At 46.2% G+C, this 26924-nt stretch overlaps 1 protein-coding gene across 1 annotated transcript in view; it reads right to left on the minus strand.

Moving 5' to 3' along the window:
* Positions 1–3117: 3117 nt before the first annotated feature.
* The window catches only part of GABRG3 (gamma-aminobutyric acid type A receptor subunit gamma3), a 362833-nt gene continuing 339026 nt past the window's right edge, over positions 3118–26924 (minus strand). Inside the window, exons 7-10 of the mRNA XM_054561953.1 lie at positions 13992–14144; positions 10352–10548; positions 9784–9843; positions 3118–3399 (exon numbers count right to left, since the gene is read on the minus strand). Of these exons, the coding sequence (XP_054417928.1) occupies positions 3118–3399; positions 9784–9843; positions 10352–10548; positions 13992–14144 (692 nt within the window). The remainder of the gene's footprint in view (positions 3400–9783; positions 9844–10351; positions 10549–13991; positions 14145–26924) is intronic.

Consider the following 26924-nt stretch of genomic DNA (forward strand, 5'->3'; position numbering starts at 1 on the left):
AGTGGTGTTGAAAACGGAAACCTTCCAGGCGCCGAGGAGGCTTTTTGCCCTCATTCCACGCCTGTGAAATGTCTTTCCCTGCCTGTCCCCTCAGCCCGGATGCAGCTGCACAGGGAGGCGGTCACAGCTCCAGGTTCAACCCGCAGTGATCGGCACTGGGAAATCTTGGCAAATAGGGAGCTGCGGCCGCCTGCGTTTGGAGTCTTTCTGCAAGGGAGGAAGGCAGCTGCGGCTGGTTGCTCGGGCCACTCCCCGCAGCTGCCACACCGCCACCGCAGACCTTCCCGACTCTCCCTGCGCAGCCAGCAGGTGGGGCTGGAAGCGCGTGGGGTCTGTGTGGAACAGCCTCGCGCCGCGCGCCCCGTGCGTGCCCTGCTAGCCAGGCCGACTGGGAAGGACAGCCCTTCCCTTGGCGTGACTCAGTGTCCTCACACTTGCCTGCCCTCCTTGCCCATCCTCTAAAAGGTGGGCTCACGCCCTCTGGAAAGAACAGGCACGAACCTGAGCCTCCCCCTGCCCTACGTGCGCGCCCTCCTCCCGGGCTGCGGACTGAGAAGCCCATTCTGGGAGTCGAGACTCAGGCGCGGAAGGCGGACTCGAACGGGCCGCCTGCCGAGGACCCGGCCAGGCGGGCGCTCGGGGGATGGGTCAGTTTTTTTTTCATGTGCAAATTGCGTGTGTGTGCAGGATTCTATTTTATGCTCCAGGAGGGCGCATCTGTTGGAGTCTGTGGAGAGGAAGAGCTCCCCTACATGGGGAGGGCCGGGAACCAGGGTGCTGGGACCAGCAGGCCTGCTCAGGTTGGAGGAAGCATTAGACGCCATTGGTGTGCCCATCCCAATATGCGTCATTCCAGGAGAGTAGCCAACAACGCCCAGGTATGGCGTGGCTTGGAAACAAGAGGCATCAGTAACAAAACAACCTCAAGGTGACATTGGGCCACATCTATGTCACAAAAATGCTTTTTAGGCTATTTCCCTTCTGAGAAGAATGTCACTGGAAAATTCAATTCCCTTCGGAACTTCTTTTAAGATGCCAACAGGCTGAAATGCCTCATAGTGTGAGAAATTATAAATTCATGAAATTGGAAATTGTGTTGGAAGAACGCCAACCTTGGGCCACGTTTCCTGGGGGCTCAGCGCTCCCGTGTGACAGCCTGAGGTGCCTCGGTCACCGTGGCCCCAGACCACCGAGGGCAGGAGGGCGGCTCATACACTAATAGGTGGAACTCCGAACACAGCAGACATTTCAATGATGCCAATAGTTTCAACCGGTTTCTCTGCAAATATTCCTTATGCTTTAAATTGGGTTTGCTAAATAGAAGCCAAGTGGCTTGTGGCCCGTATGGCAGCTGTCAGATCAGAGGCAGGGACAGGAGGATCCAATGGGGTGGAGTCTCTCACACTATAGACTCAACCCTCGGGAACCGGGTGACCGCGCATCCGTAAGTTAGCGCTCACGTGACACAGTGATGCTCATCAAAGAAAACAGATTCCTCTCCCTTCGACCTTCCCGGTCCCTTCCACTCCCACGCCCTTCTTGCGTCTGGTCGACACCCAATAAATCAAGTGAAATCAGCACTTTTATATACCTTCTCTGCATAGCCTTTTACCTTTTTTCTCTGAGAAATGACAAGATGCATAAAAGAGAATTAAAATGAAATTCTATGGTTTCCAATAAAATTAATTCAATTTTCTGGGTGAGAAACGCAGAGATTCTGGTACCAAAATTTTAGTCTGGAAATTTTAGTCATGACTGAGCGTCATGAATGAAATGGTAGGATTTTTTTTTTTCTTCCTGTCAGTGGTGTGAAACTTCTGAAGTGTTTTGGGAAATATATACATACCGACATCCTGTGATAACAAAGAACTAACATCACGAAGCAAGTTGGTTTTGTGTTATAAAAATATCAAAAGAGTAATAATTTCAGGGAATGTTTTCTTTGGGATTTTGCTACGTATCCATATTTCAAAGTATAAAAGCTTTTTTGTTCATCAAAATATACCGTTGATGACAGCTGTTACCCATTTTCTTTTTTTCTTTTTCTTTTTCTTTTTTCTTTTTCTTTTTTTTTTTTTTGCGTCTAAAGTGACTTGACTTGAAAGTTAATACGCGCTAAGAAACTTTGAAAATTCTATCTCCATTTCTTGCACACTCTGGAAAACGCTTTCGAGACAAAGGCTTGTGAATGGTGTGTATGTTCCTTCGGAAGCTGGAGACAATGTCAAACCTAAAATGAACGGCGTAACGTCAGCAGGGCGCACGCTCCGGGCCCGCCCCTTGGGCCGGCCAGGAGCGACTCCGAGGGCGGAACGCTGACCTTCAGCCGAACCCGTCCGCCGGCCGAAGGCTCGGATACTGCTGACGGCCAGGGGCTTGGGATTAAGCGATGACCTTCTGCTGTCCAGAGATAATCAACGCCGTTGATTTCAGCAACATGAAAACATCTGAAAATCATATTTTTTCCTCAACTGGGAACCGAGCGATGATGCACGGACCCCCTGCCCCAACCTCGGCGAGGTTATTAGATAAAGGAAAGCGTGTGGATGATGTTGGCGTCACAGCAAAATAGGCCAGAGAGAGAGGACCCGGGGCTCCAGACTCGCTGCCCGTCACACTTGAGCTCAGGCTTCCCCGCGGGCCCGGGGCTGAGGTCGGTGTGAGCGGGTCTCAGCCAGCAGCGCCTCCGCACACGCGGGCGCGGGGCTGCCGAGGGCGGCCAAGGAAAGATCCGGAAGGTCGGGGCCCCAGAGAGCGTCTCCGGCCTTTGCTTGCCAGCCCGACAGGTTTCTTTGCAAAAATCATCGGCAGCCGCTTCCAACATCCCAAGGCCGTTGGCGAACGTCCCCGAGCTACAAATTCAGGAAGGGGTGAGCGAGGACGCCACTCGGGAGCCCAGCTTGCGTGAGTGTGCGCGCGCGCGTGAGTGTGCGCACGCGCATGCGCGCGCGGGCGAGTGTGACATACACAATGGAAATATTTGGCACGTTCTCCCACGCTGCTCCCAGGTGAGGCGGGACTTCAGTTACACTGAGCAGTGTCCTCGCGCTACCCCATGGGGCGGGTGACGGGGGAAGGGGGGACCTAGCGCGCCTCCCTCCTCCCCGCCAGCAACGTTCAGAGGTACAGGTACCCGACCCAGTAGACCAAGTTGAAGAGCAGGAAGGACGTGGGGAAAAAGACGCGGGAGTACGAGTCCAGCTCCAGGATGTCTATGTGGATGCGCCCTTTCCTCCAAGAGCCCGACCTGCACTCTTCGTAGCAGCAGAAGAAGCTCTGGCAGTCCTTGCCGTCCAGACACTCGTACACACAGGTATCTTCCAACTCCTGCCAGTACAGGGAGTTGTTGAACGTGATCATCGTGGCCGGCGGCGGCCTCATGTCGAGCAGAGAATAGTTCTGCAGGCAAAGGAGAACGACACAGGGGTCACCACGGGAGGCACAGAGAAGAGCCCGGGGCGAATCAAGCACCAGGCGCCGGCGACCTCTGTCTCCCCGACAGGGCGCCAGGGCCCGCCCCCCGCCCCCCAGCTCGCGCGGCAGAGTTCAGCTTGTGAGGATTTAATCTCTGCAAATCGAAGGCAAGAACAAGTGCAGTGCAGTACCCAAAGCTTGTATTTCTCGGACTGGGGGTGCGGGAGAATGAGCATATTTTTCTTTTTCTCTCCTTGCGCTCCCTTGCCCGCCCACCCCCCTCTCCCACAGTCAGTCCCCACCCTGTTGTCTGTATCCCTGGGTGATTTATACCTGCACGTTGATTGGACCCCTCCTCTTCTTTCCCCCCTTAGCCCCTCCCCCTCTTCTCTGGCCTCTGTCACTCTCTTCCTTGTTTTCCTGCCTCTGGTTCTATTTTGCTCGGTGGTTTGTTTTGTTCGTTGGGTTCCTAGGTGGGGCACATTTTCAAATGGGTGTCCGCCACCCCAAGTCCCTGTTCTGCCTACTTTTCTGCTGATTTGGAGTAAATACATCGTGTTATATATACAGATGCTCTCCAATTCACAATGGGGCTACATCCTGACAAACCCACTGTAAGTGGACAACGTTGTGAGTCAGACGCGCATTGAATACCCCTGCCCACAGCACCACAGCTTAGGCTAGCGGTTCCCACGGAGTGCGCATCGCTTCCAGCCACAGTGAAGTCGAAAAACCCTAAGTGAAACGGCCTGTCAGTCCTTGCGTGTTGAATGGTACCTATGTTGAACTGTGCAGAGATAAAGGTTATTTTTTCCTAGTTAGTAAATGGTAAGAAGTAAGGAGTATAGGACCGCTGGCAGAATCTTCTGGTTTTCTGGGATTCAGGGAGAAAATGAGCTTTCGGCATGTGGTGGCTGGGCCCTGCCCCCTAAATGTGTTTGAGGGGTGTTTTACTTTTTTTTCCAAACTCTCCTCCTGATGTGGAAAAGTCAGCATCGAACAGGCAAAGTGCGCCGTGGCGGACTTCCTCAAAATGAGAGTCCGCATTCTTAACCTTGACCTTGGGAAGCGGCTCCAAAGGCGCCTGTCACTTCCTCCGGCAGTTGTGGAGGTCTCCCAAACACCCGTGGTCAGGAGGCTGCATTTCTCAATTTCACTGCGCGATGGAAGAGAACTGAAACTCCCACCTGCCTGTCTGCTTCAGCTTCGTCTGTGCTGGCTGAGCACAGGGGAGGAACCATGTCCGTGGAAATAATAGACGCTGAACTCTAGGGAGAGGCGGTCACAAGCCCAGGTCTCGGCTGCTGGCCAGACATTTTTGCCTGGCTCTGGGAGAGAGGCTTTGCGGGGCTCATGATAAGGCATCACGAGTTCCTCTTGTATTTTTACCCAAAACTATTGTTCTAAGGAAACGTGGCACCCCTCTGCTTGTGGGTGTTAGTCTCAATGAACGTGTCCACGGCTATGTGGAGTCACACACCAGAGACACGCAGGTGGCGGCGCAGGGCACTCACTATCACTGCTGGTAGCCCCTGGGGCGGCCTTGTCATAGGGCGTGTCTGTGTGAGGACCAGCCTGAAGGGGGTACGTCCTGGACCACGTGTTCCCTGAGCACCGCCCACTGCCTGCCTTGCGGTTCCTCGCAGGTTCAAATGCAGACACGTCTCTAGGTTAACGGACCTTAGCCCTGAGTGGCTATGAAACTCACCAGGAGGAGTTGCTGAAACAGCGGATTCCCTCTCTGGCCCAGAGCCTTTGAGGAGCCTGCTGGGAACCCAACCAACTGCAGCCAGGACACCTGCCTTTGCGGGGTGACAATTGCGTGTGTCTTTGACGGTGTTCAGCCAGATTGCCATCCTCTCTTTCTTCATGTAGAAACCTGCTTCGGTCACCAAGAGACCTCCATCTACATCCCATGGTTTCTAAATGAAACTAATTCCATTTTACAATATTGAAAGAAAGCAGCATGTTAAGAGTCCTATAAGGACATCTGCTCAGTTGCTCAAGCCCTTCTTCATGTGCCCTCCTTGCAACGGTCACGGTGACTTCAGACCGGGCCCCAAGTGGAGAGTGATGGTAATTGAGCGCCTACAAGGCCCTGTGCAGCCCGCTGGGTCCCCGGCCCCCTCGGCTTTGCCTGCGCCCGCCTGCGCATGACCTCTTGGGACCGCTGCGCTTCCTGGGCTGCCGGTGCTGCTGCCCACCACGCGGGTTAGAGTTGTCACGTTACGAAACCAGGCTCAGAGATGTCTGAACGACTTGCCCCAAAGGGCACATGCGACAGTCCGCTCAACTCGGCTCAGAGGTCGCTGCTTCTGCTTTTCCTCGTGGGTGGAGAACCGCAGGTAACCAGCCGAAGCCTGTGGCTCTTCCCAGTTGAAGATGTTGACAAATACCAGCCACCTGTTTAAAAGGCCCCTTTTCTTTGGCTGCCGTATGAACTCTTGTTGAAGGCTTCGTGTCTTCTCACCTTTCTCTTCGTGAATTGTTTTCCTATGTACCTCCTGCACGGTCATGCCACTTTCTCTCTTTAAAGTAAAATTCTAGTTTGGTGGGAAAGTTCACTTTCCTCTTTGTTAAAAGACTCTTTCTTTCTGAGGTGTCATCTCTATGCTAAAGGTGTCACTATTTCCTCCTCTGCTGCTGGCCCCTGGCAGGTGGGGTGATGGCCCCTCTGGGCCCGGAGCTTCTCGGTCTGACTTGTCCGGCCCCACTCCCACCCCTACCCTTTACTTTGGGTCTGTGGTTCCCAGCAGGAAGTATCTGCTGTTGGCAACATCTGGATGTTTGCTGCACACAGCTGTAAAGTCTGAACTACAATGATACCCACTTGCAGAGACCGGATCGCCAGTCTCCTTAGGAGCAGGTTGAAATGCAGCAAGTTACTGCCCAGCAGTTACAAAACCTCCTATGATATGGGTGGACCAGTGAGAGTGCTTTAGCACAATTCACCCCAGAATGTGCCGCTGAGGTAGGAGGGTTATTTTGAGCAAAAGGCAGCCCAAAGCCTGTGGACTCAAGAAATTCCTTCCTCCCTTCCCTTGACGACTCAGAACAGCATTTTCAACCTTGTTCATGGCATGGTATACATACACTAATTACTAAAATTCGGTGGCACACCAAATTATATGTTTTTGCCATTCTGACAAAAAAAAAAGAGGTATAATTTGGACTCACTCACACTGAGGTTCTGTTGTTGTGTTGGCTGTTATCATTTTTTTTTATTTGACAGCCTAAGGGAAAAGAGGTGCATGGCCCTGACTAAACAGTCATATGTATTGAATATTCTAAAAATTCTTGCAGAGGCTTTGGCCAGGTAACTCAATTGGCTGGTGCATCATTCTGTGCACCGAAAGGTTGCAGGTTTGATTCCTGGCCAGAGCGTGTATGGGAGGCAACGCATCGATGTTTCTCTCTCACATCAATGTTTCTCTCTCTCCCTTCCTGTCCCTGTAAAATCAGTAAAAACATATCCTCCGGTGAGAATTTCAAAAAAACTTCTTGCAGCACACCGGTTGAAAATTGCTGTCCTTGAAAAATCTGAATTCCGGATCTTGCCCATAATAAAAGAGTACATCAGAGAGAACTTCTTTTCACTTCTCTACAGGGCTGGGCAAACTGCTATTTACTGAATACCTGCTCTTCTTATTGTCCCGCAATGACGCTTTGGAGACCCAAGATGCTTTGCCTGACCCTTGGCTCAGAATGTTGTTCCTTCCTCACTTGAACCTTCTGTCTCTGAACCTCTCCTGCACAGACCTAGGTAATTAAATGTGGTTATTTTCTCATGTTCAATTGCCTCATTTAGATCTAATTATTAGACCAGGAGGAAGAACATTGAAGGGCAGAACAAAGCATCTTCCTCCCCACACCTGACATATTCAGTGCCATGGGGCGGTTGATACCGTGGACACTGAGAATTATCTGCTAAGATGGATTCCCCATAGCCAACCAAGGGTCCAAATTTTATACATAACGCATCCAGTGGTCATTTGCTGGCGGGCTCCTCTCGGCCTCTGGACACCAGGAAGCACCTTGGACTGAGCTCTTGGCTTCCTGTATGATCCCGCCATCTGAGCCAACTATTCTAGAGGGCACAAGGTTTCCTCTTTAGACCAATGCCCAGGCCCTGCCCCATCCAATCAGAACTGCTGTATAATGACCAATCAGGACACAGAATGCCGACCAATCAGGACTGTATGAATTTGGAAACCTCATTTACATGAGACGGACCTAACTGGGAGCCTGGCGGGAACTTTCTCTATGCAAAAGCAGTCTCTCTCTTTGCCTCAGGGGACACAGTTCAGGCTGCCGCCTACAACCGTCTCTTGGTCTGTAGCTCCTTTCGCTCACATAAATGTTTTATATTCTTTATCACAGTCTAAAATTAATATTGCTTTACAATATGTGTAAGGGAATACAAGGAATTAGATATAAAAATTGTTATATGATAAGAAGGGTATTCACCTCACCATTTAAAGACATGTTTCTCAAACTTTTAATAGATTCTTTTCTAAAGCCATAACGGAAAACTCAGAGGCATGAATAATTAAATGTAATATGTTTTTTTTTTTTTTAAATTGACAAATCTTGGTCATTATTTATAGGGCTTAATTTCTTCCTCATCTGTAGAACAGGTTGTCTGAGGATAAAGTGAGTTGATACAGGAAAGCGCTTAGGGTACAGAGTTGAGCAGAGCCAGCTCAGAGGGAGGCGAGGGGCCTCGGGTCATTCTAAGGGCGGAGGGGACACGGAATCAGACAACGGAAGGAGAGGTGGACAGGTAGGACCACAGGAGACTTCAGACAACGTGCATGGGGAGAGGCACAAGAAATGACAGTGACGATATTGCCAAGGAAAGCTGAAGTAAAAACTGAACAAGAACAGGTGACTCTCCCTAACATATTCCATATGGAACTCTATCCATTTTACGTCACGTAAAATACAACACACACACAATACAGGGTCCGGCAGAAGTAACGCCTGCTTGAATGTGGTTTGTAGGGTAATTTGGGTGTCATAATTTATAGTTTTAATTTGAACACTTCACCTAAAATGTCCTACGGTGCCCTCGAGTGTGATATTGCTGTGTTACAGAATGACATGCTTATGATTTTGTAATAAAAAAGTGGAGTTAGTTGTGCTGGACCCGGTATCTGGCAGCTTGCTATTCTAAAAAAGCTAAAAGACATAAAAATTATGAAATGATATCAAAACTTATAAAAGTTAAGAGACGTAACAAGCAATTCACAAGAGTAGCGATGCAAATAAAAAATAAATTAGAAAAACTATTGAAATCTATCAACAAAGACGAGCCAACAGGAACAGGTTACAGGCTCGTTTTTCTGCTTGGCTGTCAGGCTTCATGCGGGAAGATTCTGCGGATGGCACTGCTGGATATGATGTGGCAAACGCTGTGCAAATCCTTTGGCTCAGTCCTTCTGCTTCTAGGAATTTATGCTAAGTAAACAGTCCCAGGTGCACGCAAAGCCACGGCGCTAAGAATAGGGATAGAAGCGAAAACGTGTGAATTAGCCCAGCTTCCAGCCGAGACTGTATGTGCAGCCGTCATGACGTAAGCCAAAAATGATCCTATAAAGTGATGTTAACACAATGAAATACTACTCGGTCATAAGAAGAACACAACCTTACCATTTGGGACAATATGGATGGACCCAGAGGGTATTGTGCTAAGTGAAATGAGTCCGTCAGAGAGAGACAAATACCGTATGATTTCACTTATATGTGGAATCTAATAAACAAAACACATGAACAAGCAAAATTGAAACAGACTCGTAGATACAGAGGACAGACTGATGGGTGGAAGGGGAGTTGGGGAGATGGATCCTTTTAAAAGGGGGAGGGAGTAAGAAGGACAAATTGGAAGTTACAGAATAGTCGCGGGGATGTAAAGTACAGCACAGAGAACATAGTCAATAATATCGCAGTAACTATGAATGGAGCCAGGTGGGCGCTACACTTACGGGGTACCACTTGGTAAGTTATATAAACATCTAACCACTGTGCTGTGCACCTGAAACGAATATAAATTAATATTGAAGCTCAACCATAATTGAAAAATAAAACTTCAAAAATCATACTTATCACATAGAAGCTTGTTCATTACACAGTTTTGAGATACAAAACAGGAATATGTATGCTGCGCACTAACCCCTGGCTGGAAGGATGATGACTGATTTTTTTCCCTTTATTTTCCAAATGTTCTAAATCGGATATTTTTAAAAAGTCAACACATTTTGCAGGCAGGATGTGCGCACTGTTCTGCAATATATCAGCAATACCCTATCCTCCTATCTCAGCTTAGTAAGAGTTTGCAGAAATGTTTGCACCTGCAACGTTAATACATACGGAGGGGGCTTGAAGGGTTATTCGTTCATGAATCCATCTTGAGGAATCTGGAGGTAATAACTACGAGAAAAGGAGAAAAAAATCATTACAAAGCTGCTATAAAAATCTGCCTTGTACATCCCCCCCCAGGTGCAAACAATCTTTTAGGTCTGTTAACATTCCTCCCTGTCACTGGTGGATGGAGCTAAAGAGAGGGGTGACATCCTTATCTTCTGAACGCCTATCTTGTTTCCTTAAGGTCTTGTTGAGTTAGCTGCTGATATCATGTTGTATAAGATCCTTAAGGAGCCCTGGCTGGTGTGGCTCAGTGGGTTGAGTGCTGACCTGCGAACCAAAGGGTCGCCGGTTCGATTCCCAGTCAGGGCACATGCCTGGCTTGCAGGCCAGGTTCCCCAGTAGGGGGCGCCCAAGAGGCAACCACACATTGATGTTTCTCTCCCCCTCAAAACATAAATAAATAAAATTAGAGAAAGTTAAAAAAAAGAAAGATCCTTAAGGATATATAGATCGTTGATCTCAAACTATCCTCCCCTGTGCCTTCCCCAAACACCCTCGCTGCGGTACCCACCGACGTTTTCTTCTTAGTGGCAGTTGGTTTCCTGCAGCTGGAGTAGTAGTTGAGGGTGGCATACTCCATCAGGGCGGCGAAGACGAACAGGAAGCACACGGTTACAAAGAGGTCCATGGCGGTGACATAGGACACGCGCGGCAGGGAGTTCCTGGCGATGGTGCTGAGCGTAGTCATGGTCAGCACCGTGGTGATCCCTGCGTGGGGACAGGCACCAGGTTGTCATAGGAGCACCCTGACTGGCTCCCCTCCAACGCAACGCTTTGTTGTTACACGAACCCTTCTTGACATTGCGTAAATGTGATAACACTCTTATAGTCTAACGCTTTTGCGATTTTGTAAACCCCACTTCCATAAAATTTCTCTAGTATTCTCCCCACTAATGTCAAAACACCGAAAGAGGTCGACACCTTTGTGTTCTCTCAGCCATTCTCCATTCACTTGACATTTTGCCTTTTAAATAACTTTTAATGAAGATGCAGTTTGCAGTCTGCCGTAACGTTGCCTCTGATCCACAGCTCAGTTTTCTCCTGACCAGACAGGTTTTCTTTCTTCTCCTTCTCTATGAACCTTGCACACTGCCACCTGCGAGGCGCCTTCGCCTCCAGCACGCTGCTCAGAGCTGACCATAGGCCCATCGGCACCGCCCCCGTACTTCCCACGTACCCTGTTTGTTCGTTGACGTTAAGGCAGCAAACTGCTTGTCTTTTTAGTCTGTCTCCCTGAACAGACTGATAGACTGGGGGATCTTCAAGGGCAAAACTGTATCTTGCGCGTCTTTGCTTGCTTGTCAGCAAGCCTAGCACATTTTAGGCATCTACTTGAAAGTTTTGCATCGAATACATTCATCATTCATCCGCTGATCAATGAGTCAACTAATAATACTCAGCGTTGGTCTGACCTTGGCTATTTCACTTACGTGGGTAAGCACTATAGGTTTAATCAAAGACTGTAGGAAAGACTTAGAAAAGCGACGTGCGTGTGATGGGTACTTTAGAAGGAAAAAAGCACAGGAGTTGCTAAACCCGAAGGACATGCGGGGGTAACTGTCGTACAAGACGAGCAAAGGCTGCCTCTTGTCTAGATGGGCTCCTGGGACATAGAATCTGCGAGAGCTGGTGGCAGGCAGGTTAGTGACCCAGACCCTGGCATCGCAGGCCCATGGACTTGAACCCTTACCCCTCTGTGGCTCAGTGCGAATGCTATGAAACATCTGTGGGATTAGGTGCCACAATGGGTGAATGAGCTCCTTCCCAGCTGTGCCGAAACATCGCAGATCCTGCTAAGGGTGAACCCCCAGGCTGGGGGGGGCAGCTTGCCAGGCGTAAAGGACTCCAACCTAAAACTCAAAGCCCTCGTCCTACCCTTGGTTATATAAAGCGATTACCTTCTGTGAATCAGCACACAGTCCATAGAAGGGCGAGGGCTTTCCTCGCCCTCTCCTAATTCTAGGTGGCCAAGTGGTGATACTTCGTACACAAATGTGTACACTTGTGAAGTCTACACCGATGGCAGGCATGTTTTTATGAAAAAAATGCATGGTAAGTATCCGATTCACCTTTTTTTAAACAAATTGGTGGCTATGTCTTGTCTACAGAACTGGCAGGCAGGCATTTTTTCACTAAATTTGGAGATTTTTTTAACTTCATTTTTTTTCAAATAATTTGTCACCTCATTCTTTTTCTCTTTGCATTTTGGGACCCATATTACAGTCATGTTATGTGTCTTCGTAGTGTCGCATGGATCAGTGCGGCTCTGTTTATTCTTTTAAATCCTTTTATCTCTCTTCTTCAAACTAAATAAATTTTATGCGATGGTCTTTAATTATAGATGGCCATTTATTCTGCCATCTTCAATCTGCACTTAAGCTTATTTAATTAATTCTTCAATTCAGCTATCATAGATTTCATTCTAGAATTTTCTTTTTCACAAACTCGATATACTGAGATTATATATCTGTTTATTCATTATGCTTATTTTTTCTTTACATCCTCAACCACTTTTATAAAAGCTGTTTGAAAGCCCATGTCTTTTTATACTGACTCTTCTTTTTTTTGAATATGGGTCCCATATTACTACCTCTTTGAATGTCTAGTAATTTTTTTATTGAACACTCAATATTGCAGGACACATCATAAAAAGTATGGACTATGTTATCTTTTTTAAAAAACATATTGAATCCTTTCTTGTAACAGATAATTTGCTGGCGGGCCTCGTTGCTATGGTCAGGGCTTGGTTTAAGCTTATTTACAGAAGGTCTAGAGAAGCGGTCCCCAACTTTTGTGGCACCAGGGACTGGTTTTGTGGAAGACAATTTTTCCACAGACTGGGGTCGGGGGCTGGGGATGGTTTTGGGATAATTCAAGCACATTACATTCAAGCTCACCTCCTGCTGTGTGGCCTGGTGCCTAACAGGCCAGGATGGGTACCGGCCCACAGCCTGGAGGCTGGGTACCCCTGGTCTAGAGGACCCCTTTATTCTTAAGCTTAGCCTTTCCGATGTATCAACTACATGTGCTGGTGTTAATAGCATTTTTCACTCTTCTGGATTGTCAACCTGTTATGTGCGACCACTATGTATTTCTAGCATCTCTGCTTCATTGTGCCACTGTGGCGACTCTTCGATAAGACTTCATCGTCTCAGATGTGCAAACATAACTACATATTACAATGGTTTAGAGCTGACCTTTAAAGTCATGCTCACTATGATACCCGACATGTGTAACTGTGAGCTCATAACCCCTAGAATAGTTACTAAATTTATGTGACACCTTTTCCACCTGGCTTATCAATTCTATCACGCCTTTTCTGTAAGCATGCAAAACTAATATTGGTAGAAGATATTACAGGCTAAATTATCTTGCTCACATAGTACTTTGTTGTTGAACAAAGAAGAAAAACAGAAAAAGTGCGATGTCATAGGAAAGACTTGAAAAGCATTTTGAAATTGAGGCAGAACTTTCTTTTCTGAAAGAAATTTCTTCGGGGTAAATAACCCCTCTCTTTAGTCTTATACATGGCCTGTCTTCACAAATCAACACGTTGAAGGGCAGGCAAAATTCCTATCATAAGGAAAAACTGGTAGAGAACATGGTGTGTAATTTTAAAACCACTGCAATGGAAGGTTTTATTGAGAGGACTTTGGGACACAGGGAAATTCATGAAAAGACTCTGAGCTTTCTTGTGTGCAGACGACAGCTGAACAAACTGGCCATTTTCTCGTTGGCTGGTAAAGTTTCTATAGACAAGCAGATCTTGTTTTATTAAGAGACCCTTTTACCAATATTGCGTCTTCGGTCTCCTAATTGCTATTCCCTTACACTGACATAATGAAGCCTTTGAGTGTGGCAGATCCCAGGCCGTGACTGCATTTTTATGATGACATCGTCCTTGGGGCATATATCAGATGACACAATGGATTTTTGTGACCTCCTAACCCCAACATAATATAAGCGGCACACGTGGAATCTACTGTCAAAAAGAATAATCTAACTTGCCTACTGCAAACAATCGGAGCTGGTCCGAGTATCCCTCGAATGAGATCAATTACATTTGAACTCTCTTTCGTTGAAAGCATTTTTACTAATACGCGTGTGTTAAAATGACACCAAACGGTAAGAGCGTTCTCTCCGACACTCACCTAATGTTGTCCTGGCTGGTGTCGCATCTCTTTTGATCCAAAATGACACCCAGGAGAGCACCACGGTGAGGATACAGGGGATATATGTTTGGATGGTGAAATAGCCCATTCTTCTGCTCAGTTCAAAATAGATCGTCATGACCACATAGTCCCCTGCAGGAAAGATGGCCAATAGTTAAGACCGCTTTCCTGGGTTAAACAATAATTCATAACTTATTTTGTTAAATGAATGACTTGGATAAAAATAGGTGACTACAACAGTATCAGACTGGAAAAGGGTCAAAATGTTGGTGTTGTTAAATCTAATTTTTATAGTATTTATGGCTGCGCAAGGGCATTTTACCGGTCACTGTAAAAGACACAAAAGCAAACATATTAATTGGCAGAGGAGATGGATATGCACATTAATTCCATAGCAGATTGTTACTCCGTGAGCTATTTTTGCCTGAATTCATTGTCGAATTCAGTGAATTCACTGCGTGTTTAACATATCAAGGGTAACAGTTCCGGCTGGTGTGGCTCAGTTGGCTGGCGTCATCCTGCAAACTTGAAAGGTCGTTGGTTCCATTCCCAGTCAGGACACATGCCTGGGTTGTGGGTTCGGCCCTGGTCAGGGTATGTATGGAAGAGAACCAATCGATGTTTCTCTCTCACATCAATATTTCTCTCCCTCTCTTTCTCCCCCTTTTCCCCTCTCTGTAAAATCAAAAAATAAAGACTCTTTGATTTAAAAATAAAATCGAGCTTAACAGATGAAAAACTCAGCCCTCAAGCAGAACCATAGTCATTTTGTTTTGTCAATAGTAGCAGACCTTATACATCAATGTTCATACATAACCTTGTGTAACTGGTTTATATTTCAGTTTTTACAGCACACATTTTAGCTTATTGGCCTTGCAGTTTGTTTTATTGAATATTTTTCTATTTATCTTATCCTTTACGGCCCTCTGCTCCCTACGACTAACGCAGAGACACACGACAAGGAGCTGGGAGCTGGAGCGATTCCTGGAGACCCCTCAAACGCCCCCGGGGACTGAGAGAGGCCGCGTGTCTAATCCGTTGTGTGTTGTAGCCTCGCATCACCTCTCCTGGTGTCTTTTCCACGTGACCTGGGGAGGCTGCGTCTCTGCCTTCCGCCCACTTGCCCGCCACCCTCCCGCCTGCTGGATCCAGCCCCTGGCGCAGGGATTCCCCGCGTGCGCCGCTGAGGCCCCGCTCCGCCCCCGCTCCGCCCCATCCCTGCTCGGCCTTGGGCTCCTGCCGACACCGGAAGCCACGCCCCTCTTCCCTCCCTCAGCGGCCGCATCCGTCTCGGGTCTCCCGCTTCCATCCCAGCCTCCAGCTTGACCCCCAACAACCACTCCCCGCTCCAGACCACTCCGAGTCCTGCCACCTGAAAGGACCTTTCTAAAACACAAGTCAAGCGACATCATCTCCTCTCCTTACACTCTTTCGCCAGCAGCTTGGGGTCGCACCTTCATTATGGTCGCACGGTTCTGCGTGAAACGCGCCTTGGCTCCTAGTCTCCGTGTCCTGGGCGTTGCGGACTCCCGGGTCCTCAGACAGGTCGAGGTCCTCGGCCCCAGGACGCTGAGCTCCTTCTCGTCCCCCGGGAACGCGCGCCTGGCCCCTGCCTCCAAGTGCTCCGATTACCTTTGCATTGCAGCTTAGAAACCGCTTGGTTCACCAGAAGGCCGCTCAGCCCCTCCCAACAAGTGTAATCAATTCCTTCCTATAATTACTAGCACACTATCTGTCTACCAAACAACTGGCTGATCGGGTTATGGAATATATTTCTCTCTTAACCATTGTACTCAACGATACGCAATCAACTAGTACTTGTTTAATGTAAAGATCATCATGAAAGTTCTATTTTTTTTACTTAAAAAGTTTGACCGGAAAAACTATACTAAACTCATATGAAAATCATACTTTTCAATAAATTAGATTTTTTTTTTTGCGATGTTCTGTCGCAGCGATATTCAGGAGGGCCGACAGAAAACATGAGTTTTTGAAATCATTTCCTAAAAAAAACACTTAAAATTTTAAGCCAGTGAGCATTTCAGTGCAAAGGAATCAGATTAAACTGAAGCGAAGAGTACAAAATATTTCTCTAAGTAATTTGAATGCCAAGTGACATCATTTCCTGGAGAAATGTTATTGAATTGTGAGTGATATTAAAAACCTATTAATTTTTACATAAAATGTCAATAAAGGACCAAGCAGAAAACAAACAGTAGTGAGAAAAACAAAACAGAATAAATCACCGACGTGGTAATAAACACAGCCCTAGTGGAATACTTAAAGGAGTGAATGATTTATTGCAGCCACCCAAGGAAGATACCAGGACAATTGCAGAGCGGATGCGCAATTCATTGTCGCAAAGCCTTCCCTCCGCAGCCCTATGGTTACCAGACGCCACACCTGGGCTCCACAAACCCCTGTCCCTAACTCAGAGGTCTGCCCCACGTCCCCAGTCGCCCTGTTGGGGTGGGAGTGAGAGGGACTGTGAGGACCACAGTCCAGGGCCTGGCGATGTCACTGCTCTCGGTGACTTTGGGGACACAGGCCAAGAAGGGAAACCACAGGGCCCCTGGTTCTCATTTTCCAGCCTCCACAGGGGCCCGACCCCTAGGGAGCGGGGGCAGGAGGTTCCAGCGGCACCGGCCCGCGCAGGGCGACCCCTACAGAGCCGGCGAGCACTCACCCGGAACCGGAAGGGTGAGGCCGAGGGGTGCGCACTTCAGAGGCACCTCCTGTTTCTTGCTTGTCTGAGTCTGACGTAAATCGTCCTGTCAGGAGGCAAGCGCCCTGCCCTCTTCCTGAAAACATGCAGGTGAAATTTCTCAGAGAGGCCAGGCCCTGCCTAGATTACAACTGCTGTTAGTTTTAGGGCTCTTGACCGAATAAAAAATATTGTTCCTGACCTGGCCGGGTGGCTCGGTTGGTTGAAGCATGGGCCTGTAACAAAACGGTTACAGGTTCGGTCCCCAGCCCGGGCACATACCTAGGTTGTGGGTTCGGGAGAGTACAATAGGCAGCTGATGGATGTTTCTCTCTTACATGATGTTTCTTTCTGTCTCTCTCTCTTCCTTTCTCTCCCTTCCTCTCTTTATAAAATCAATGAACATAGCCTTGGGTAAGGATTAACAATAATAATAATAATAATAATAATTTTCAGTGGTCAGCTCTTTCTAAACCAGAGAGACCTATGTTTCCGGTCGACTCATAGGAAATAATAGGGATCGGTGATTCTAGAACTCATAGAGGCCACCACCGTCCAGCCCAGACTGTGTGTCTACATACAATGGCACACACTCAGCCATCGCGGCCACGCGGATGGACCTGGAGTGTGTGTCTACATACAATGGCACACACTCAGCCATCGCGGCCACGCGGATGGGCCTGGAGTGTGTGTCTACATACAATGGCACACACTCAGCCATCGCGGCCACGTGGATGGGCCTGGAGGGCACTACGCTGAGTGAAACAAGTCAGACAGAGAAGACAAACACTGCATGATCTCACTTTGAAATGGAATCTGAAAATGCTGGTGGTTGCCCAGGCAGGTGTAGGGATGATGGGAGAAATGGACAGATGTTGGTCAAAGGTTACAAACTTGCAGTTGTAAGAATGAGAACTCCTACCGTTAACAATACTTCGTTCTACGCTTCGAGGTCGCCAAGAGAGATCGTCATTGTTTCCAGGACACACACACACACACGGTAGTTTTACACAAGGAGACATGGGTGGGTGTTCACGAACCTTACTGCGGCCATCATTTTGCAATATATACGTGTATCAAATCCCTGTGCTGCACACCTTACACATACACAGTGCTATGTGTCAATTATATTTTAATAAAACCGGGAAAAAGAGGATGGAAGACTAGCACAATAGCATTAATTACTGGCAGAGAAGTCCCCAGTCCCAGAATCCTTCACGCCGAAGCCCATCGGGAGTCTGCGTGTCTGTGTAAATTACCCCACCAGTTTGAAAAGTCCCTCAACAAACACTTTTGGTGTTTTGATTGGAATAAATCAATGCATCTTCATTATTTAATTCATTGGGGTTATGCGAAAGTAGAGCTCGAAGCAAACAAAGAATTATGCCCTCAGAAAGCATTACTTATTTCAATTTGAATATCCTTCAATAAATTATTGAATGTCTTCTGTAAAGCCTTGGCAGGTTTTTTGTTAGATTTAGCTCTTGATGAATGTGCATTTCTGTTGCTATAGACAATAATGTACTTAAATATAAATTACATTTATTTAAGTTACAACTTATGACTCTTTATTGATGGCATACACAAAATAATTGCAATTTTTTTTTTGCTATGGATCTTATATCCAGCTATCTTTCAACACCTTATAAACTTTAATAGTATTTTATATGGATTCTATCTTTCAAATTTTCTGTGTGGAACATCCTAAATTTATACTGTGAAGGACCTCTAGTAATATATTGAACAAGAGGACTGATCTCTTTGTTTTACTTTTTTTTCCTCCCTGGTTCATGATAACGTTATTAACACATGTTTCATATCCTGTGCTCCTGAGACTTAGTCCCCAATTCATGTCTTTGTTCATTTCGGTCTCACCCATATAATTTCTATGTCTTAAATTCACCTGAGCCATGGAACCTAACCTAATGACAATAGTGAAAATCCATCAGACTCATGATGTGGAGGATTATGTAGAGGGCAGAAGCTCTAAAAGTCCATCTTAGAAGGGTCCCTACCACAGCTGAAAAATCTCTAGACAGGCTGGCCAAGTAAAAAAAAGAAAAGACACAAAGGGCCAACATCAGGAATGAAAACAGGGGCGAAATCACGTAATGACAAAAGAATTAAATGAACAATGCTACACTAATAATGCAAATTAGGTGAAATAAACATATCTCGTGAAAGACACAAACTACCAAAACTTGCTCATGAAGAAATAGGTAACCTGTATCTAGTCAAATGTTAAATTTTATTCAAAGACATTCTTACAATACATGTCTAATTGCAGACAGTTTTCCTACTGAATTCTATCAAGCATCTAAGAAAGAAATAGCACCAGTTCTCCACAAACTTTTCCAGAGAACAGAACGAAAGGAAAGTTTTCTCAACTCATTCTGTGAGGCCTGCCTTACCAAAAGCAAAACCAGACACAGGTATTGCAAGAAAAGAAAAATAAAGGATAATATCCCTTTTTAATGTCAACACCAAAATCATCAACAAAACAAGAGAAAATTGAATCTAGCAAAATATATGACACACTTCACAACAACTAGGGTTCATTCCAAGAATGCAAGGCTGGTTCACATTAAAAACCAGTCAATGTAATTCAAAAGCCTAACAGACTTAACAGGAAAAGTTATTTGATTACTTATGAAAGGTAGAAAAATAATCAGGTAAAAGGAAATATCCATTTAGGATAAAAACTCCCAGAAAACCACAAGAGACAAAGGAGTTCATTTCATAATGAGAAAGGGGTCAGTTCCACAGGAGTAAACATCATTCTAATTATGCGCCTAATAACAGAGCTTCAAAATATACAAGGTGAAAACTAACAGAACTACAAGGAGAAGCAAACAAATCTACAGTTACGGTCAGAGGTTTCCTACCCCTCTCTCAATAACTGACCTAACATGCAGGCAGCAATTAGGCGAGGATATAAAAGGTTTGCACATTACCAGCCAACTTAACCTAATTGCATTTATTAATATAAAACATTCCACTCAGTGTCAGTGGAGTGGACTGTATTTTGCCGTGTATAATGCGCACACATATTTTTGTGCGCATTATACACAGAATTATTATACCCATGATTCTACCCATGAATAAATGGTATGTAATCATTATACCCATGTATAATTGCATCCTTATTTTCCTCTCAAAAATCTGGACAAAAAAGTGAGCATTGTACATGGGAAAATATGGTAAATATTTTGCAAGTGCACACAAACCATTTACCAAAATAGTCCATAATCTGGGTGCGGGGATTAAGCAAAGAAAGAGAGGGAAAATTCATGGACAGACACTGCGTGGACAGCAGTGTGGTGATTGCTGGGGGGAGGGGCTTTGGGGAGGTAGAAGAGGGTAAAGGGGGATAAAGGGTGATAGATGGAGACCAGACTTGCGGTGGCAAACACACAGCAAGTACAAGGTACAGACGATGTGTTGGGGAATTGTGCACCTGAAGCCTGTACCATTTTGTTAACCAGTGTCACCCCAATACATTCAAGAAAAGGGAGAAAAAAGAGGTCTTAATACATTTAAAAGAATTCAGTTCAAAGAAGGATTCCACAATGGAATTAAAGATCAATAACAGAAAGATCTCTAGAAAATGTCCAAATGTTTTGAAATGAAATAACACACTTTCAAAACCAGTTGTGGATTGGAGGCTTCTGCTTCTCGGAAGATGTAGTTCCCTACTCTCCCCACTAAATGCAGCTAAAAACCCTGAAAACTGTACCTAAAACAGGCAAGAAAAACTTTGGAAATAAGGCACAGTAGCTAAGGATGTAGGGACGCAAGGAGCAGTATAATGGTGAATTTCCTGTTTTTTAAAAAAAAATGTTTATAGCCCTGAATGGTTTGGCTCAGTGGATTGAGTTCCAGCCAGCGAACCAAAGTGTCACTGGTTCTGTTCCCGGTCAGGGCACATGCCTGGGTTGTTGGTCAGGTCCCCGATTGGGGGGCGTGTACAAGAGGCAATAGACTGATGTTTCTCTCCCACATTGGAGTCTCTCTCTCTCCCTGTATTTCTCCCTCCCTTCCCCCCTCTAAAATAAATTTAAAAAAATCTGAAATACAACAACAACAAGAGAAATCATCCAGTCTGAACAATAAATACTCAAAAAAGTAAACATAATCTTAGGGATCTGCGGGACTCTAACAAAAATTCAAGTTAAAAACCAGTTTGATCGTTTCCTAAAAGAGAAAACTGAACATGTTCATATTCCCCAACATTGGCACTCTGGGAAATTTACGCTGAAAGAGATGGAAACTAACGCTCCCAGAAAACTTGTAGGCCTATGCTTGTAGAAGCTTTCTTTTCAGTAGCCAAAAATTAAGAAACACAGTCTAGAGTTCCTTCAATGGCTGAATAGCTAAAGAGACTAATCTGTACTTCATTGTTGTCCACTCGGTAACATCCATCAATCTCTAGAGAATTACGCTGAGTGAAAAAAAGCCAAGCTCCTAAATTCTATTTGTGATTCCGCTTATACAGTGTTTCTGAGATGGGGAGATGGAAATGGACAGCAGGTTCATAGGGACCAAGGACTACGAGGGGGTGACATTCGGAGGGAAGCAAGCATGGCGACCAGAGGGCGACACCTGAGATCTCTAGGGTGACAGGGACATTTGCGTCTTGCCTATGTTACCAACTGTGACACAGTTTTCCCCAAAACATTACCGTTGGGGCAACTATTATTTCTTGCAATGGCATTTCAATCAATAATTGTCTTAAAAGAAAAAGGGCAATTAAAAAACACTCTATCAATCATCGAATAAATCAAAATGTAAATTCGGAAGTATTTTTTTAATCCTTGCCGAAGGATATGCTTTTTTAAAAATTGATTTTAGAAAGAGAGAGAGGAAGGGGGAGAGAAAGAGAGACAGACAGGCAGACAGACATCGATGTGAGAAACATCGATAGGCTGCTTCCCATATGTGTTTGGACAGTGGATGGAACCACAGCCTAGGCATGTGCCCTGACTGGGAATCGAACCCACAACCTCTTGCTACACAGGGTGACGCTCCAACCAACAGAGCCCCCCAGCCAGGGCTGAGAGTCTTTTTAAGTGAATGAAAATGACATTGACTATAAATGTTAAATGACAGTTTCACTTAGTAAAAAATATCAGAGATTCTGACTCAGACTTTGCCAAATCTGATTAGCTTCATTTACTGAAACCATCTGATTTTGATTAAATGCAAGTCACATGCTTTCCCTACACCAAGTACCCTTAGTCTGTTGCCTGCGATTGCGCCCTCAACCAGTGCTGTCTCATCTTGTCACTGGGCTCCTACGGGTCCAGGTCCTTTACAGCCAATGCCTTAGAACGCTTCAGCTCGTGGGGAAGGAAGCAAGCACCAGCTTCTAGAGGTTGGCATGTTCTCAACATCCACTCTATCCTCCTACTTGTACGAGGCTCCATGATTGAAAGTCATACCTATAACTCAAACGGAAACGCCTCGTTTCTCATCCCCAGCTGCTGAAGAGGCTCTCACCCTGCCCATGAAGACAGACCCCAGGTGTGGAATGCAGAGCTGAGCTGGGCTCTTTCATGAGCATATTTTACTTCGTATAAAATCTTTCCAATCCTGAGTCCTGAGGCTCTGGGGTTGCTCACAGCTGACAGACTCCCTTCCAGCTCAGCGTGGAAGACCAGCTGTCAGTGAGGCGCCTGATTTAAATAGCCCACAGGACGAGCTGCCTCTTTGGGGACAGACTCATCACATCTGTGAGGGGGGTTTGGAAAGGCTTTGAGATGTTTCAGGGAGACAGTTAGCTCGCTTGGGAACAGAGAACCTGTATCCAGCACGTCATTGTCGCTGATGGCTGCGTTCTTTGGAGAACAACATGCTATTCACTTCCACCGCCCTTCCAAAGCATTGGTTCTCATTTGGATCAGACAATGTTCCCAGGCTGAATCTAAGGTCACCTTCGACCTTTTCGTTCTCTCTCATTATAAGATTTTGGGGTTAATTTTTAAAAAATCCTCACACGAGGATACAGTTATTGATGTTAGAGAGAGGAAGGGAGGGAGAAAGAGGGAGAGAAATATTGATATGAGAGGGAAACATCCACTGGTTGCTTCTCACATGTGCCCTGACCAGGAACCAAACCTACAACCCAGGCATGTGCCCTGACTGGGAATTGAACCCGTGGCCTTCGGGATCACAGGCCGGAACTCAATCCACTGAGCCACACCAGACAGGGCCTCATTGTTTTTGTTTTGGTCATATTCTTAGCACCTGCCAACTTCCTGATGTGCTTTGTAGACTAAATGCAATACTTTCATTCTCTGTGCATATTGAAATTTATGGGGTATCTATGCTTCCATCACTGAAAGTCTTGCTTTGTGGAGAAGCAGCACCGCACAATTCTGCATTGATCTGGCTAAGACAGCTCGTCTCTTTATGCTCAATTTTCCTCATCTGTGAAATGGGAATAATCATGATATCTTTACCTCTGCGGTTGCTGGGAAGGGTAAATAAATGGCTAACCCAGCAGAAGGAAGCTGTCATCTGTATTTTTAAACAGCGCTGATCTTGCGGACGCCATCTGTCCCTTTTGCTGTTGTTCAGAATGAGGATGAGGAAATTCATAATTTGCATCTGAGTTTGTGAATAAGAGTTACCAGCTTAATTGGAGCTAATGCTCACATCTCATCGAATACTCTCAGGAGACTTACTGCTTCTTACATGGATATAAACATTTGCATAAAAACAAAAGCTTTTTATCAAAAGGGAGTTGGTTTTTGAAAACAAATATAAGGCTGATCCTCAGATTGGAGGCGAATTTTATGGAAAGTTTGACTGTGCATCTCACCAACAACTAGGTTGTTTATCATCAGTAATTTGTCTTTAGCTTTGGAGCTATTGTTTCAGTAATGAAGGATTTTAATCGGGAAAAAAATGGGCATTAGGAAGCTGATTTCCCCTGTGGACTGTGTCTTGTTCCTGACTCCCCTTTTGGGGAATTTTCTATCAGAGATCAATTAGTGCTTAGAAAAGGAACAAGCAGCCACTTCATCAAATATGGTTTTCAATATTCTAGAATTAGTCTTACATCTTCATGTCAAATTAAATCCTGAAAATTCTAAGAGTTGTCATGATGCACAGTAGTAAGTATGAAACATGTGTATCTCAAGCCATATGTGGTTAGTCCTGATAAAAACAAACAAACAAAAAAACTGTGCTCAGCCCTGGCTGGTGTGGTTCAGTGGATTGAGTGCCAGCCTGCAAACCAAAGGGTCACTGGTTCGATTCCCAGTCAGAGCACATCCCTGGGTTGCAGGCCGGGTCCCCAGTAGGGGGCGCGCGAGAGGCAACCACACATTGAGGTTTCTTTTCCTTTCTTCCCCTCTGTCTAAAAGTAAATAAATAAAATCTTAAAAAGAAGAAATATACACTTGAAACCTGTAGATCCGATTAACCAATGTCACTCCAATAAATTTAATAAAAATTAAAAAAGGAAACAGTAAATCTTATTATTAAGACAAAAAGAAAAAGCAACGCAGAGCTGGGAAGCAACTGGGAGGGGACATCTGAGCACAACAGGTCTGTCTACACCACGTTTACCCTTCAGCCCACCAGCTGGGCCCAGCGCTGGCGGCGGGGGTGGGGGGTGGGGGCCACGGTCCCCTTGGGCAGTGGGCTTAGTGTCCTGGTGATCTCAGCAGAATCAGTAGTATTAGTCTCATATCATCCTCAGATCCTTTTGAAGTGCGACTTAAACCAGGACGAAAGCATTTCTTAAAAAATAACTCTTTTTTTATCTTTGGCTTTATTAAGAAAGAAATAAAAATCTCTGCGAATGTTCCCTCTCCTCTTACTTAAGACACATTTGGGAAGCGATGATAAATTCTTAGCCAAGCCTGCATCTTTAAGCCCTCATTAAAACTGTGGGCTTCCTAGCCTCTTTTTAATAAAGAGACTTGGTTCTAAGTTCAGCGTAATTAATCTCGGCAAAAGGATGAGTCACGATGTGCAATGCTGGGGAAAATTCCAACCTCTAGAGCTTTATTTATGGAGGAAACAAAGGCATTTGGTTAAAGGGATCAATAAATTACCCCAGCACGATTTGATGGCAAGGTTTTGATAAACAAAACTGCACAGGGAATAGTGACGACTATGGCACGCAGGGGTGACGGAGAAGGGCATCAAGGGGCACGTAAACTGCCAGTGTTGACTATGTGTTTCGTATAAGATCACAGGGTGCAAGATAGTAATTTCCAAATGTCCTCAAGTGGTGTGGTTTCTCCTTCTTCTTCTTTTCCTTCCTGCCTCCCCCTCCTTCTCCTCCTCCACCTCCTTCTTCTTCTAATCCTCACCTGAAGTTATGTTTATTAATTTTTGGAGAGAGAGGAAGGGAGAGACAGAGAGAGAGAGAGAGAGAGAGAGACATCTATCGTCTCTGGGACGTGCCCCGACTGAGGTTCGAACTTGACACCTAGGCATGTGCGCTGACAGGGAATCGAACCAGCAGCTTTTTGGTGTATGGGATGACGGACGCCCCAAACAACTCAGCCACACAGGCCAGGGCATTTGTGTGGCTTCTTAAATTATGTTCTTTATGTTCCTAGGAAGAGTGAGAGTAACAGCTGTATGCGATCTGAGAAGAGGGAGCCAAGGGCATGGGGGAATCGGGGGAATATGGGCTGGAGCACTAGCCAATGTCGATGGGTCACCAGAGCAGAGTGGGCGGGGCTCCCGGCTCGTCCACCTAGACCGGCGGGGACACCCGGGCAAAGCAGGCGTGGGAAGCGCAGCGCCAGGGACCCGCTGGACCTGCACAGTGCCCTGCTCAGTGGAGTCAGTCTCTTGTTCTAGAGCAAATTGAAGGCGGAAGGTGGACCACGGGGTCCCAAGGAGCGCGACTGACCTCTGACCTCAGGGAGTGGTGGTGGGGGCGACAGGGACGGGTAGCAGGGAAGAGGTGAGGTGTAGCCCCTGTGAGTGGTGGCAAGCAGAGTGGAAAAGGGGAGAAAGGTCCAAAGAGCGGGGCTCCGCGAGATCTTCAGCGACAACCGACAGAAACGGAAGCAATATGGAAAGTGTCTCAGACAAGCTATACGCGAGATCCACTCCGGGGCGTACTGCGCTGAAAACGTCGCGACACGGTGCAAGAAGATCCACTCCGGCGCACATTTAATCCATGAGCTTGGGAAACAGGCCTGAGTGTCCCCAGATTCCATGTTGGTTAAGCCAGAAAATGGAAACCAGACCAAGATCTTCAGGTGAGCTGGATGAGCCATCTTCGGGATGGACAGTAAGAATGGAAGTTCTCTGGCCTCCCCCCACCCCGGGGCCTGGACTCCAAATTAAGAAATTAATTTCTCACTAGGTACCCAGCCTCCGCTGTCAGCAATGTGGGCTTCTTTAGACAGATAGGAAGGGAGACAGAAAGAGGGGGGGGGGAACATCAATGTGTGGTTGCCTCTCCCGCACCTGCTACTGGGAACCTGGCCCGCAACCCAGGCATGTGCTCTGACTGGGAATCGAACCAGTGACCCTTTGGTTTGCAGGCTGGCACTCAATCCACTGAGCCACACTAGCCAGAGCAAACAATGTGGGCTTCTTAAATGTAAATCCTGCCCAGAGTACTTGGGGTTTTCTTAGAAAACAGAACTGGGGAAACCACGTGCTTGTGTGGGCCCACAAACACACAGATCAAAGAACTAACTCACTGAATACGTTTTGTCACGTTCACAAACTCCAGTTCAGCTGTCTGCCTCCATACCCCCAAATAAGCATTATCTGTAAAGATCGGTCGATGAAAAGGTTCCTTGGTAATTAAATTTTAAATCGTGACACTGCAAGCAAGCGGTGAGGCCTCTACTAAAATTCCAAAACACATTTTCTTACTGCTGCATCACCTTAATGTGCCACCTAAATTCCCATAGTAATATTTCTGAGGTGACAGCTAAATGTTTGTAAAGTGGGAGCTTTATCTTTTGCGCTTGTGGGTTAAACAGATGAGTGGTTTCCTCTTCCAGACATTCATGCATCTACCAAGTACTTCTTTTGAGCTAATTACTTTGCTAGTTTCCCTGGGAACCAAGCAGATCAATCTGTTGGGAAACACACATAAACTTAGTTCAATGCTCTTAGTTCAATAAACAATGCTCTTAGTTCATTGAATGGTCTCAAGATCCTTATCCGGGAGCAGCACCGCCTGCCCCATTTTACAGATGAGAAGACTGAGTCTCAGA

The sequence above is a fragment of the Pteronotus mesoamericanus genome, unplaced genomic scaffold, assembly GCF_021234165.1.
Source record: "Pteronotus mesoamericanus isolate MK-2021 breed Mesoamerican mustached bat unplaced genomic scaffold, CSHL_Meso_final scaffold_582, whole genome shotgun sequence".
Lineage (NCBI taxonomy): Eukaryota > Metazoa > Chordata > Mammalia > Chiroptera > Mormoopidae > Pteronotus > Pteronotus mesoamericanus.